Here is a 16308-nt window from a genome sequence, read left to right as displayed (position 1 = left end):
TTGAGGCCTTCAGGGCAGTTTTTCATTCTCTTGCTTCTTCTCATGACTCTTCAGGCTAAAAGCTCAGCTCGATAGCTAGTCTCTTCCCTTCCCCTTCATCTTACAAAATTACTACTTTAGTAAAAAAATTGAAGGAAAATGGAAAGTTGCAAGCTTGATCAAACAGTATACATGTAATTTCTTCCTTTCTTTTCCCTACATGACTATAGCTATTTTTAGTATGTATATGTTTTTTTAAAAGTAAGTGACCTTTCATATTTGTGCACATTTTCCCAGCCTGTAACTTATTACTAGAGACCAAGTCCTGAGTTCTTTCCAATCACTAGGCCACCACTCTTTGTAATAATTCACTCCAAGAACCCCAGTGGCCAGAAAGAGTTAACCAGCTCCTCTACCCCGACCTCCCCCAAACACTCACTCTGCTAATTACTTGGTGAGGGAACCGCAACCAGGTCCAAAAGTGAAAATGAATCCAATAGAGTCAGAGGTTTTTCATCGGACAAAAGCTTTCTGTTCTATTCTTTGTGCCCAGGCAAGTGGTGGGATGGGGGTGGGGGAGGGGGGTGGGGGTGGGGGGGAAAGGAACTTTGTGCCTTTCTCCCAGAGACATCACTCTCTCCTCTGCTTTCTGACCCAGAAAAGAATATGGCTGTCGTCTCCTACACTTCATTTGCCACATGTCCCATTATTTAAACACTTCCATTCAGTTTCTGGGGGGAATGCATAGGACCCCACCCTTATGTTTCCAGATACAGTGGATCCTGGGAGCAGGTTGGGCAGATCCTGGCAGAGGTCCCTGCCCCTTCCCCCTTGGTCTGATTTATTCCCCAACCCCACACCCAACCCCCCCGCACAGACATAATCCCGCTGTCCTTATAAGTGTGCTCAAGCTCCATGTCTTTCTCATTTAGTACTGACTGTGGGCTCTCTTTTGGTTTAAATCCAAACCAGCTTAGTTGTTTAACTAGCAAACACCCCGAGGGCGGAGGTTCTGCATTAAAGAAACACATCAATCCCCTCTAAGCCAGGGGGTTGCAACCCTGCCATTCCTTTTCTGTCTCTCCTTCCCCTCCCCCCCCAGGATGGTCCCAGCTTCCAGTTGACCCTCCGTGTGGATATTTACTGCGGACATGTGGTACATCTCCTCTTGCATGACATGTAAAGGGAACCTATTTCAAAGCATGCATTGTTTATAGCTGTTTGAGTTCTTTTCGCTTTAGGCTCTTAGAACTGGAAAATAGCTAATCAAGGGTCGTGCAGAAAACTGACTTCAGCTGTTCCCTTCCCAGTTTACACTATTTGTTTCTTCTCTCCTGCTCCCCAGATGGGCGGTCGGCATAAAAAGGTCGCTTTGAAACCTGTAAGTGGACTACTGCAGGCTTAGAAAGCAAACCTTTCTCCTTCTCCCTTTGAAAACCACCTTTCTTCTGAAAATCCCATTTCTTTGGACTATTACTAGTGCCCGGCTGTAAGGAGAAGCCTCCTCAAGGGGCATCTGACATTCACATTAAGGCTGCTTTTCTGTGTGTTTGGAAATGAAACGTTTTCACTACCAGATGTTTAAATGTTCTTCTCCTTTGTTTCTTTTCTTCGGACTTGAATTGTGCTATTGAGCCACAATGCCTCTCTGGTTGAGAAAATAAAATAAATGTGCCAAAGAATAAGAACTTGACTACCTTTGACTGGGAGTATACCAACTGGTGCCCGTCTCCTTCTACCGCTCTTGACCGATGGCCCGTTCCTGGTGCTGGGGCCGCAGAGTCAGCAAGCCCACAGCCCCTGCTCTCGCGATGCGCCCCATGCTACTTACTCACAGTCAAATGGACGTGGTACTAGCATTCTACTCCACATGCCCGAGTGCATGGGAAATGATGTCTGTGGCTACACAAAGCCTCACACAGTGTGACTATGAGATAGTCATGTGTTCACTGAGAACGTGGCCCGGTCCTCACAGGTTGGACGAGATCATGGCCCAGCCGCTCCAGAGGGGGAAGGAATGGACGCAGAGGGGGTGGGCCCCATCTGTGGCAACAGCACAAAACCACCAGGATTCTTCTTGCTCAGCCTGTTTTGTGAAAGCGTCAGTGACTAAAGATGCTCCTTGTTTGGTGTGTGCTATTATGGAGCTTTTACTTAGATTATTTTGACCTCAATCCTCCTGAACGTCTTGTATTAATTGTGCCTCTGACACCGTCAGACCTGACCAGTCCCAGTGCTGTCTTCGGTCTCTCGAGCATTGTCATTTTCACACACCTTCTCGGACCCAAACTCATCTTCCCTTTTTGGGTCCGAGGAGTATTTTCTGCTAGTCATTCTCTCTTACAAGCTCTGTCTCTTCCTGTTGTCTTTCAATGCACCCTTCCGCCACCTGGTAGCTTTTGACTTAAATTCTAATTATTAGAGAAGGTCTTGGCTCAAAGCCAGCAAGGTTGCCAAGTAGAATCGCCTGGAAGAGGCATGTTTCCTGGTGCCTAAACACATGCATGGAGTGAGTGCGCGCACGTACACACACACATACATGCACGTGTGTACATTATGTATTACATATTTTTGCGATTCCGCTTCTAAAATTTGGAATTTTATGTGGCCATAATTCTAGATTATATTTTTAGGCAAACCATCATGTAACAAGAAGAATCCTTGAGTAAAACACAGTTAAATGAGCAAATGCCATATATAAATCTAACTCACTAAATTAACCTTTTTTATTTTTCACTCCCATTTAAGAAAGACCCACCAAGAGCTTGCTACTATTAGCCTTTTTGTTGTTGTTGTTCTGATCTTACTGTTAAGTTAAAACTCTATGATAACTTCCTCAAGCGGGGTCTTGCTTTGGACACTTCACCTACAGAATCCTGGCATCCTTCGAGCTAGAAGCAACTAAGATTTCCAGATAAAGGGCAGAATGCCCAGTTAAATTTGAATTTTAGATAAACAATTAATACTTTTTTAACCTAAGTATGTCCCATGCAATATTTGGGACACACTTATGCAAAATCCTTATTTGTTGCTTATCTAAAATTCTAATTTAATTGGGCATCTTGTATTTTTATTTGCTAAATCTGGCAACCCTCACAACTCAGCAACAAATTCTCCAGGCAAATAAGCTTTAACCTAAGGCATATGGCTAAATTGAAATTTACTAAATTAAATTTTCTAGTATTGCCTTTTCCCAATTAGCAGGAAGAGCGAAAGGGACGTCACTTTTAGCCTAAAGGTTAGAGAGGGAAAGGAGGAGGATCAACTCCTATTTTATCTGTGCTCTAAAGCCAGCTTATTGTCAGCACTAACATGGAAGCTGTATAAAGCAGCTTCCAAGATTTAGTTTCTATAAATAATGAATAGAGAAATACGCTGAAACTCTATGGTAGTGTGTAACGGTGGATTTTTATGGAGCCTTTGAAAAGTAAGTATAGCCAGGATCATGGTGATTGTAATGACCCAGTTGTGCCTCTCTGTAACCCTGGAACTTCCTCCTCCTCCTCCTGATTTTGCGGGGCGTCCTGCCTTTCATCTCTCCTGGGTGGTTCATGGCTTTAAATCCCTCAGCAGGAAGCTGGAACAAAATCCCTGCCTGGCTACTCAGGCATTGCAAGCTGGGTGAAAACAGTCATAGAGCATCTGAGTTTCACACGGTTTTGTTTCGTTGAGTCTGTTTAAGTCTGTTGCAGCATAACTCACCCATGTGGCTTTGCCATTCTTTAGTAAATATGATTTTTTGGAGCCTAGAGGGCCATTGGACATTTCCTTCCATATCTGTGGCCTTTCAGTGATTTTCTTTAGAGTGCCGTCATTTCACATCTTTTCTGTGTTTTTGTTATTAAAAACACTGAAATTCTGGGAGGCCCATTAGAAATGTTCAGGGTTGCCCACAGGGAGAGGGAGGTAAGCGTTAGAGGTTCCCATTACCTCACCACAAACCTGGGTTAATGAGGTCACAAGGTTTGCAGAACTGCCTCCAAAAAGTGCTAAATAAAAGGTGAAAGCCTGGATCACTTGGCTCAAGGTAAATGATCCAAGTTGGTAACCCAGAGATTTGCAAATGTGCCCAGAGTGTGGACGTCCACTTGTCTCAACTTCTAAGTATCACAAAGTAAGACCACAAGTATTTTCTAACCATCAAGTGTGGAGTGTTATGCACATGAGACATTGAAAACGATGCCTGCAGGAGCTTACACCATAATGGTATCCTGTCTTAAATGTGAAACCTATTGTGCAAGGCTTGGATTGGGTAGCATGAAGCCTTTCCGACTCCATATGATTTTTCTTGTTGTTTTGGGGTTTTTTTTGCAGTGCACTAATCCAGTTCTTCCAGTTGTTTCCTGAATACCAAGAGAATGACTTTTATGCCACTGGAGAGGTGAGTTGAAGTCATGGTTTCTTGTGGTCTTCCAAGAGGACTGAAATATATTAGCAGGTAGCATCTGTCAGTCTTCTAAAGAGATCTTTCACTCCTATTCTTTTCAATATTTTACATTTTAAAACATCACTGTGGGCTCATAGGTTGTAATTTCTGTTTGATGTTTTAACATTTCTTGCTATCATTATTGCTTTTGATGCTCACATTGTCCCACATTTGATCAACAGGAGTCCCTCTGTCTGGTTCCTATATCCTTTTGACAGATCCCCATTAGTCTTTGAGCACGTCTGTGCTTTTGGCACAAATATATTTCTAGGATTATCTTGTGCTTTCCCTGCCCAGGCCCTGGAACCAGTCATTTCTTCAAGGAATCTTGGTTCCTTTTTATGGGGAATGGTATTTAGAAACCAAGACCCGAGTACTAAGTGTGCTCATTACTACTGGGATGCAATTTCTTCTAGACTTGGTCTATGGACAGGGATAGGAGGCAAAATGGTACAAAGTCATCCCATCATTCTAATTCAACGTCACAAGCTTCTTCCCGCATCCTGTATTTGTATGCCCCTTTTTCACATTGAATGCCAGGGTTCCCAACAGCATCAGTGTATTTACTCTTTTGCTCAATCCTACAACATGTGCAAAATGGTTTCACAATTGCTGCATCAGTACCACTACAACAAGAAACCTCCAAGTTACTGTCAATATTTTTGCTATAATTATTTTTATCATTAGATTATTATTTCACCACAGGTTGCCACAGTTTTTTTTTTTTTTTTTAAAGTACTATGTTTTAAAGTTATAAGAATGGATTCTATTTTTAGGGTGATATGTTACAATTGAATATACAGCTTCACGTGCATATATTGGTTTCAATTTTGGGATTTGCTTTTTCCATTCATTTAAATTTAAGGTTATTTCAAAAATGTGTAGCAGCCAGTATTTTGAGACCACAAAAATTTCTAGGTGCTAGTTGTGAACAAAACAGAAAAATACCCTGCCTTTATACATCCTAAGAGGAGAAGACAGTAATAAATAAAAAAGAAATATGCACTGTGCAGTCATGCAATGATAGATGTCATGAGGAGGAAAAAACAAGGTTATGGTTAGAGAGTGATGGAGGTACTACTTAGGATAAAGTGGTCAGAGAAAGACTCTCTGGTAAGGAGGCAATTGAGTGAGTCCTGAGTGATGTCGTGGGGTTGGTTGTAGTACCTGGAAGAAAAGCTTTCCTGGAAGGAGGAATAGCAAATGCAAACACTCTGAGGTGGGGACAGGCTTGGTGTGCTCAAGGGAAAGCACAGAGCCACTGAGGAAGGAGCCAAGATGGGAAGGGCAGGCAGGTCATGTGGGGCCCTGATGCCCATGGTAGAGTTTCAATTTCATTCTAAGTGTATTGGGAAATCATTGCAGGGTGCAGTGAAAGAGTAGTTAGAATCAAATGCAATACAACACACATATATTGACTATCTACTATATCAGAGGTATTGGATAAGTGTTGGAAATTTAGTGATTACTATGACATTGACTCCATCCTATATCTGAAAGTAACAATTTAAGCACAATACAGAATGAAAAGTGCAATCAGAGAAGCAGCCATAAGGACAAGTAGCACAGGAGAGTGCAAATAGCTACCTCTCAATATGGGATCATCAGAAAAGGCCAGACAGAGGAGCCAAAAGTTAAACTGGATTTTGGAGGATGAATAGGAGTACATTACTCAAGGCCCTTTTGCTTGCAAGTGACAGAAACCCTATTCAAGGTGGCTTAAGGCAGACTGGGTTGATTGACATCAGGAATGGCTGGAGATGGGTGCTCAAAAATAGTCATCGGTATCTTGTCTTTCATTCTCTCTTCATCTATGCACTTGGCTTTGCACTTCACTGGTTTTATTCTCAGGTAAGTTCTTTCCACCCATGCCCTTGCTCCTCCACCCCCTCCAGAGCTCTGGTATAGCCTACCAGCTCAACTTCTCTTTCCCAATAATTCCACTCGTATTCCTGAATCTCATATGAGCCATTTGGATCCCATGCCCATTCTAAAACTAATAACTGGCGTTGGAGGATAGAATATCAAACTGGCCAGAGTGGTACCTGAGGCCCACCCCAAAGCCCTGAGAGGGATCATAGTGGGGCCCTCACCCTCTGAACTGCAGGGCCTGGGAGATGAGTGGTCTCCACAGGACGATCCAAGTGATGATACCTGAGTAAGGGCTGGAAGGATTCTGGGCCAGCACAAACCACAGATGTCCACTCCAAGGGATTCAACGTGAAAAATAGTCTTTGTTTTCCAAGGGAATCGCTAGTTAATGGAACTGGGAGCTCCCTTCTCTTCCGCCTGCGTTCTTCTAAGGCATTCGGAAAGGACATTCTGACTGCTTATTTTTTAAAGCTAATAAGCTAATTACCCCGTTGGGATTATTTGAGATCTCTACCAATAATTCCCTGCTATTCCTTGCCTTTTAACCTATTTCAAAGGCAGGTTGGGGAAAAGGGCAGGAAGAGACCCTCCCATCATTCTTGGTAGCAACCTTGGAGAATGCCCAGTGTCCCCCGCCCACAGAAGAGCCAATGATGTGGGGATGTTGTTAACTATGAGGTTGAACTTTCAGCAAAGCTGCCAAATTCCGGATGGAAAATTTGTCTATTTCATGTCCGCCTGGTGGTTCCCACGCATGTAATTTCCGATGTGCGTAGGAAAGGGCCATCTTATTTTTACGTGCTTTGCTGCCAGGACAGATATGTTTAAGGAAGCCTGTGCCTTCCAAGTGATGAAGGGAGATGTGAGCCAGGGCAGGCAGCATCTGGGCTAGAGAGGCAGTGCCAGGCAGCATCTTCATAAGGTCTCCACGGGACACGTCAAATCTGGGGGCACGTCTCCTAGAAGGAAGACCACTAAATAAAGCCTGGATGGTTTATTGTCATTAGAAAGCTATGTTTCTGCAGTCTGGTTTGCTCCATCTGGTCTTCTGTTTCAAGGCAGGATGGAGAAGTGGAAGGCACTCGGTAAATAAGCAGGAGCCCCTGGAGTCATTGCTGGCCTTGCCTCTCTCTGGATGATTCCAAACATGTTCTTTACTGTCTGCAGCCTTCTGCTTCTCATCTTCCCATCAGAGGGGTGGGTTTGTAAACTAGATCACCTCCAGAGGTAGTTCACTTTGCCAGAAATCCAACTGTAGTTACCACATGTACTCTTAAAGCATCTGTGGGCCATTGCAGTTTTAATATAATACCACCCACCCTTCCTGTCTCCACCACAAAGAAGAAGAAGAAGAAGAAGAAGAAGAAGAAGAAGAAGAAGAAGAAGAAATTTCAAGAAGAGGAAATTCTTTTTCCTTCTGAACTCTTAATTTCCTCACAGTCTTAGGCAGATTGAACAATTAATGCCACTCAATTTGTAGAATCGTCCTTGAAAAATAAATAGGTAGAGAAGGTTTTCTGCTTCTCGGTGCAAATGTTCTGGACCTAAATGTCCTTGACCTACGTGTGCTGTGGATGAGGGTAGCCTGATGCTCCAAGGGTCTGGAGCAGCTGTTTTGTGCCCCAACTTTGGTGCAAGGAAGTCTGGAAGCAATAATAGTACCTACTGCATAGGGTTGTTTTGAGCGTTTAATTAGATAATCCTCCTCAAATATTTAGCCGAGTGACTGGCTGTGGTGAGTGCCCAACACATGATGACTATTATTACTACTCATGTTGAAAAGCTGCATTAATATATATATTTGGAGCCATAATATATTAAGGCTTCAAAGCACATGGCTTAATGCGCATGGACAGGAGCTGGGCGTTTAGAAAGCTCTGCTCACCTGGTTGGGGATGTGGCGTTGTCTCCCCTGTCATCTTGACACCATCTTTAAAAGAAGTGGTTGCTTCATCAAGGGATGACAGTGCAGCTTAGAAGCAGATACTAGACATTTCGGAAAGCAGATGCGTCAGAAGCAACCCCAGGCTCCTTGTCGCTGCGTGTGGACCATGGCGAGACCAGGAGGCTCAGTGCGGCCCGCAGTCAGCGCTATAGAGGAAGGACTGCTTTCTCTCCATGTCTGCCCGGAACACCAACTGGAATTAATTTGCTCTAAAGAGAGAAAAATGTGTCTGTAAATCACCCTCCTCCAGGCATGAACAAAAAAGGACTTCAAAGAGGAGAAACAAGCTGCGTTTAATTCACATCATTAACTTGCTTTCTAAGTGTTATTCTTTCTGAGCCAGCGACTATTGGAGGGGTGCCTCTTGTTCTTGAGGCGCAGGCCCACTTAGCCTCCTCTTCAGGGAACACGGGCCCAGTGAGACCTTAAACCAAATCGGCCCTCCATTGTCCTCGGAGCATGTGGCTTTCTGTCGACCCCATGAAAGATCCAGCACTTACGATGGCAGTGGCAGTGGAGTGGATGGAGGAGCTCTTTCAAAGGCACAGGGTGCCTGGTGGAAACTCTGGCTGCTCTTCCGATCAGCGGAAGGGGCCTCCGCTCCTTAGAAGCCGTTTTGCAACCATGGCTAATTTCAGGGCCCAATAAAGGCAAAACTTGGAAGCTATTTAAAAATTAGTGAGCTTAATAGGATACTTTATCTTCATTTGCATGAGCGAAGTCCTGCTGGCATCAGGGAGTCTGACAACCTTGATTGAAAGCATCATGGTTCACTGGGTTGGGAGTAGCAGGAGGGGTAGGCTCCCTGTAGGCCCGAGCCATGTTTGTTTAATTTGTTTCATATAATACTGAGCACATTACTTTTTTTAAAATATATTTTTATTGATTTCAGAGAGAGATGGCAACATCAATGATGAGAGAGAAACATTGTTTGGTGTGGCACCCTGCATACTCCTACTGGGGATCAAGTCCGCAATCCGGGCATGTGCCCTGACAGGAATTGAACCGTGACCTCCTGGTCCATAGGTCGATGCTCAACCACTGAGCCACACCAGCCGGGCCTGAGCACATTACTTAATGAATGTTAGAGAGTGGCTTCTTCCAAGGCTGTTACTAGATGAAATGAAAATATCGGTGGTATTTCTCTCCAGCTTCCTTTCATCACCCTTTCATGACCCTTCTCTCCCTGTACTTCCCAGGCCTAGGGGCCCTCATTCCTACATCCTTATTTCCCAGGGCTATCCAGTGCCCCCACTCACTCTCAGCCTTCCTTTCCTTGGCTATATTGTGCTCAGATTCTATTGTCCAACACTTCCTTCATCTCCACCATGATTTATCGTTTCTCTCCTCCATTCTGACTTGTTATCAGCTCACTATCCATTAGAGAGGATCTGAAAAATTAAACTTATTCCCAAGAGGCTGGTATTTGACTAGAGCAGTGGTCGCCAGCCTTTCGGACCTCACGGACCACCAGGGGTTCGCAGACCACCGGTTGGTGACCGCTGGACTAGAGTACAGAGCCTAGGCCATAAAAAGATATTTGTAATGGGGAATTTCAAGCAGGGACATACAGTTGTGGGGTGACATCTAACGTGTGTGGGATGGGAGAACTATTCTAGCAGTGGGCCTGTCCTCATTCTATGTAGGCCTACACCATTCTCCCATCAGCTCAGGCTGTGATCATTGAATATGGTAGCTAGAAGGGGGCCTTCAAGGGTTCACTTGTTTTATTTGTAGGATTATTTGAGGATATTTATTGAGAGTGGATCATATGACAGGCATAATGCTAAGCACTGTTTCATGGATTACCTTGCTTCATCCTCACAGCCACCTTATGAAGCTGACACTGTTACTGTCATTCTCATTTTACAGATGAGATGACTAAGGCTCAGAGAGGTTAGGTAGGCCTTACTAAGGTCTCCCAGCCAGACTCCAGAGCTGGCTAAAGATTGTTACCCTGCTTGTGGAGATGCAATCTGGAGCCTGGGTGCTCTCTCTCCAAAACTGCACTGTCTTTGGGACCTGCCTCTTCCCATGAAACAGACCCACCTTCTGTAGAAGGGAGTCAAACATCCTTTTCATATTTTGTGCAGAATCTTTCAACCTAACACAAATGGAAGAGACATAGCTTCTTGGATGTGTCTGTCTTTCTGGCCAAGACTTAGTTTCAATCATAAAGACTTGGCTTTGATCACGAAGTTTTATGGAGTAAATGGAAGTTTCAAGTGATGTAAAGGCTTGACGTCCTCAGAATGCAATTATTCCCAAAAGCTTGGAACTTGCTAAATTTTATTAGATAACATTCAAGTGCTTTAACTCCGAGGCTCATGACAAATGTCTCTTTTCAGTTATGTTCATCTGACTTGCCAATATTTTCTTTTAGAATTGGGAATGGATTGGTGACTATTTAATGTATTTAATATCAGAAAAGTTAAACTTTAAACTGCAACCTGAAAAACTGAACAGGAACATATGGAACTGTTTGCAAATGAGGCCTGAGGCGTTTGGATAGCAGCATATCTGAGTGGAATCAATGCATGTTTACTGATTCCTTAGTTCCATAGAAAAGAAGATGAGTAAATCGGAAGTCATTATAAGCTTTGTTTGAGGTTGCCCACCGTGCTGCCACACAGATAGTGCTTGATTCGATGATGGAGACAGGAAATGCTAAGTTTTATCTATTATGCAGCTTCAACCTTCTGATTTTATCTGTGCTTAGCAAACAAAGGCACAATTTGTTGACTGTGCCCTGATGTTCATACTCTTTGTTTAAAGTCAAATTATCTGTGGTCTCTTTAAACATAAGGATTTATTCATCTGGTTGAGTCACCTGGCTGAAAGCTGGGTTTCTGCAAAACCGACACAAGATCACTTGCAGGGGAAGGGGAGGGCAGGTGAATGTTTTTCACCTATACTTGTTGTCATTGATGGGATTTTTTTTTTAAGAAGCATCCTCTTGCCCAGCCAGTGTGGCTCAGTGGTTGAGCCTTGACCTATGAACCAGGAGGTCACTGTTCAATTCCCTGGTCAGGGCACAGGCCTGGGGTTGTGGGCTGGATCCCCAGGAAGGGGCATGTAGGAGGCAGCCCATCAATGATTCTCTCTCATCATTGATATTTCTCTCTCTCCCTCTCCCTTCCTCTGTGAAATCAATTTAAAAAGAAAACAGAATGAAAAGAAGCATCCTCTCAATCTATAATAATAAAAGCATAATATGCTAATTAGATCGGATGTCCTTCCTGATGAAGCCGGGGCTGCGAGTGCCTGCCAGTGGCTGGAGGGAAGCCAGCAAGGGTCCTGGGTGCCGGCAGCCAGGGAAAGAAAGGCCTACTCTTGCACGAATTTCGTGCATCAGGCCTCTAGTATGAAACAAGAATATATCATTTGGAAGGCAGCACATCTTTTTGCATAAATTTATGTAGCTAAAAGTTGGATACAGATCAAAATGTTTGTCTTATGCCTACTCCTATAGATTCTGAGCTCCTTTTCAAGCTCATGTTCCAGAGCAATAGATGTTTAGATAAAGTCATATCCTTGTTAGAAGCCATGTTTTTTCTTTTAATTGCAGCAGTGCGGTCATGAAATTGGATGACGCATGGTCTAGAAATGTCTAGGAAGTTGTAGAGATTACCACAATACTGAAGTTTCAGCTTTCCCCATTCATTAATTTTCTGAAGTGGCCCTTTTAAGGCCCCACCTCTTCTCTCCTCAGAGAAAATAATGGTCTCGTGAAATTAGATTCTACCCCAAGGCTGGATGAAGTCAAGGTCACCCTTGCTTAATCCTGTCCTCTTGGCCGCTGCTTCCTGTGTTACTCCATTAGGTTTTGTGGTTTGCAATCTGTGTATACAATTCTCTTCAAGGCATATTCCCTTATTCCCTCTGATCATCCCCATGAGTGGGTGTGGCTCCACCATAGTCTGTGTTTGGGGACAGCTAGAGGACACGGCACTGGTGTGACTCTCTCTTGAAGGGCAGCCCACCTTGTCTCCTCCTGGGGACATGGAGAAGTTCTTATCATCCCCAAGGGACTTCTTCAAAGAGACTTTCATTTCAGCTGGAGTGCCTGGGGGTGTGGGGGTGTGGGGGTGTGGGTGTGGAACAGGCAGAAGGGTGTAGAATGACCCTGACCTTCCTCAACATACCAGGGCTGAGGTTGAAAGCTCCCCCTTTTCCACTGGCCAAACAGAGGGTAGGAAGTAGGGGCTGTGGACAGTGACACTGTGTGTGTCTGGGTTGCAGTGTGTCTCATTTCAAAGGGCATTGCTCATTATCACCCATAAAGTTGCATGCTTCACCATAAAATGCATTCTTAGAAGCAAGGCAGAGAATGAAAACGTATTAACTGCATTTTTTTTTTTTTTTTTACAACTGAACTTGAGTAAGAAATGTAGACCACTGAGAGAAGCTCAAACAATAGTAACTGCTAACACATGTGAAATTTCTGTAAGAGGACATTGTTTCCATTATAGTATTATTCTCTGACACGATTTTTTTTTTCTTCAGGAGGAGCTGATTAAAGCTTGATTTTAGATATGAAATATTTTTTCCTCCCTTAAAAGTCACCGGGTGCAGGGATATTGTAAGTCTGCTTCGAATATTGTTGAAACATGTAAGAAGGGAGAGATTCAGACGGAATACACAGTTACAAGTTTTTTTAAAGCCCAATTTCATTGTGCTTTTACACATCTGGATAATTAACCAAGCATTACATTCTCCCCAGACTATTTTTACAAGTACAATGTGCTCTTAATGTGATTTCCACTAGGCTGTTCCAAACATCATTTAAGAACTCAGAAAGATCGCAGACCAAGATTCAAAACCACTGCTCCCCGGTGCTGTGGAGACCTTGTTCTCTCCTGGGGGACATAAAAGACAGAGCTGGATGCTGAGATCCTGCTGATGTAACAAGGGAGACTGGGGGCTCACTGCTGCTTTAAGTTCCAGCCAATACCAGCAGATGCAGACACACCCCGGTACCTCTGGTCCTTGTCAGAGGTGAGCTCTATGAGCTCCCCAAGAACTGTGCTGGGAATCACACCTTGAGACGTCTTTCAATATCAGAAAGGAATACGAAGGGCAGACGAAGATCCTGATGTGTTGATAGCCAGCCTCCTTTGAATTATTGTGTCAAGTACATATGGTTCTGTGGCTGAGTTCCCCATCTGAAGGTCACTGCTGAGTTCTAAACTAATATGTGCCCAGATACTTTCTGGTCTCGCCTTTCTGCTTTCCTTTTATCATCGCTTTGATGCTGTTCTGAGCCTTTATGAGGCCAGGGTCTAACCCAGTGGTGGAAGGTTAGTGTGAATTCACAGACTTCAGGAGCCCCCGTGGCCAGCTGCTGCCCACATTGGTGAACGCCAGCGAGAGATCAGAGAAACCGCAGGGCCGGTCGCTGTGCCGGTTTGTTGCCTTTGTCCTTGTAACGGGCAGAACTCAGAACAAAAGAAGCAAGAGTTCATAAAATCACAGGATCCCAAGTACAAGTCCTGAGGGGCTATTTAGCCTGCCTCTGATCCAGCAGACAGCCATACCTAAATTCTCCCTCCCAAATAAGGGGTTCTGTTCTATTTAAAACATATATATATATATATCCAGAAAAGGGAACACTGGGCAAAATAAAACAGGATTTACGGTCTGGTTGCCTTTTTGTGGGCTCATGGTGATCAGAGAATCGTTAAATTGAGAAATAAATATTTGAGGAAGAATAAACAAGTCTTATCTTGTAAAAAAATAAATAAAAAGAAGAAACATGTGTCAACAGGAGAGCCAAAATAATTGCAATTTCACTATACTGTTCCAGTCTGTTTTCCATAAAACGATCCTGTAATTGTCTTCCGTGTGACAGCCGGAGTCACTCCGCCAGTGGGATGATTAATGGGGACGGCAGTGAAGGATTTGTCACACTGACACGGGCAGGGAAGTGTGGGATAGTCATTAGGAAGGGAAAACGAGGTAGACACCATCATGGTTAGGTTAGCAAATGTGACTGAACATTGAGGAATCCGTTTTGGACGTTGTTACAGAACTACCCACCTCACTTCTCGTTTTCCAGCAGTGGCCAGCTTAGCAGGCATGCCGTGGATAAACCCAAGGTTGAGCCCCCACTTGGGGGACCAGAGACCCATAATCTATTCCAGGCCCGTGGCCTGAAAGATGATTTGATGTGAGAAATGGGGGGCGTGGAGGCAGCCAAGCCTGGATAGAATTCCAGCCAGGCATGTGACGGCAATGCACAGGCCCTTGTTTCCATCATTCTAAAATATAGGAAGATAAGGGTAACCTTATTTGGCTTAAATTAAAGTAAGTGGAAAAGCCTAGTTTTTAATAGATGCTCAGAAATGGAGTGGGTGTTTGTTCTTAATTTCCTGCCTGGATGTATCCCAGATACTCATGATGGTCACAAGGGGGGAGATGCCCTAAAATTCTGGCTGCTTTAGCCTACGTTTGTCATCACTACCTGTTTACAAGTTAAAATGCACACCCGAGGAGAGGTGTTTTATTGCCAGGTTTTATAATGGGACAGCAGTCAACCCCTCTGAGCCTCAGTGTCCACATTTTGCAATGGGAACAGTGCTATGTCCAGCATATGATTATGGTCTGAAATAAATGAGAGCACCCAGTCTTTGAACTATCATCCCTCAGAGAGCCTTGGAAATGTTGTGAAGGGTCTGCAGACTCAGATGTACCCACATAATGCCTCTAGTCTACTGTGAACATATATGCATTGCTGTTCTTCAAATGCATTAGGTTAATTAAAGATTCTTTCAACAACTGTTTATTGAGCACTAACAAATAAACAGCAGCAGGCCCAGGGGATACACTGAGAAATATGCAGACCGATATCCCTGTACTCACTGATCTTTTATTTAGTCTGGATGGGGGAATAACAATTCAAGATAAATAAGTAAAAGAGTGTTAGCGAGTGATAAGGAATAAGATAAAAAAGGAGAGAAGGGGACTAGAAAAGGGGAAAAAAAAGGTGTAACAATTATATATATATATATATATATATATATATATATATATATATACACACACACAGATATATTGATTTCAGAGAGGAAGGGAGAATGAAAGAGAGAGAGAAACATCAGTGATGAGAGAGAATCATCAATCAGCTGTCTTCTGCATGCCCCCTACTGGGATCGAGCCCCCAACCCCAGCATGTGCCATGAGCCAGAATCAAACCATGACCTGGTTCATAGCTTGATGCTCAACCACTGAGCCACACTAGCCAGGCAAAAAGGAGGTGTGACAATTTTAGATAGGGTGGCCAGGGAAGGCATCCCTTAGAAGGCCTCACTGAGGGAAGTAAGGGAGTTAAGCATGTGGATATATCTGGGAGACCATTCCTGGTGGCGGGAACTGCTACTGCAAAGGCCACAGGGGAGGAGCAGTGAGGATCACAGTGATGATTGTGGTCCCACATGAGCTGGAGAGGAATGAGCACGAGGGTGGAGGGGATAATGTTAGTGAAGTGACCAGATCATGTCAGCCCTTATGTCTCAGAAAAAACCCTTTGCTCTTCCTCTGAGGGAAGTGGGAAGTCCTTGGGTTTGAGCAGAGGTGTGACATGGTCTGCTTTATCCAGACCACTGTCCTGACAGTAGCCTGGACAAGGGGAAGGGTGAGAGCAGGGGCCAGGTAGGAGGCTACTGCAACAGTCCAGGTGAGAGATGGTCTACCTGGAACAAAGCAGTGAAGTGGGGGTGTGAGAAGACATGTCAATGATAGGCTTCCGTGGGGCATCAGAGAGCTGAAGAATGGCATCAGTTTTTGGCCTAAGCAGTGAGAAGGTCAGAGTTCATGTGAATGGAAAGGGAGGCTGCAAGGAGGGCTTGGGATGAAGCTGCATTTTGAACAGATGAAGTTTAATATTAAACATGCAAGTGGAAATGTCAAGAAGGCAACGTTTGGAAAAAAATACAAGTTGGTTTTAAACTATTACTGAACTCATAGTAGCCTTTTCAGCATACTCTTAAAAGCAGCATTATTATTATGTATGTGTCCACAAAATATTTTGAAACTGAAAAAGAACCTTATACTGGAAAAGGTTGGATACGGAAGAGCATTCAAGTGA

General features: G+C 43.9%; 1 protein-coding gene across 1 annotated transcript in view; it reads left to right on the top strand.

The window, feature by feature from the left end:
• CPVL (carboxypeptidase vitellogenic like) overlaps positions 1–16308 on the top strand; it is a 101432-nt gene that overhangs the window by 41419 nt on the left and 43705 nt on the right. The window contains exon 7 of the mRNA XM_070424495.1: positions 4294–4360. Coding sequence (XP_070280596.1) covers positions 4294–4360 — 67 coding nt within the window. The remainder of the gene's footprint in view (positions 1–4293; positions 4361–16308) is intronic.

This window comes from Myotis yumanensis, unplaced genomic scaffold (genome assembly GCF_028538775.1).
Source record: "Myotis yumanensis isolate MYYU_CA2020_CCGP unplaced genomic scaffold, mMyoYum1.0.hap1 SCAF_9, whole genome shotgun sequence".
NCBI classification, from domain to species: domain Eukaryota; kingdom Metazoa; phylum Chordata; class Mammalia; order Chiroptera; family Vespertilionidae; genus Myotis; species Myotis yumanensis.
Note: the sequence above shows the minus strand (reverse complement) of the source record. Positions and strands in the feature narration are given on the sequence as shown.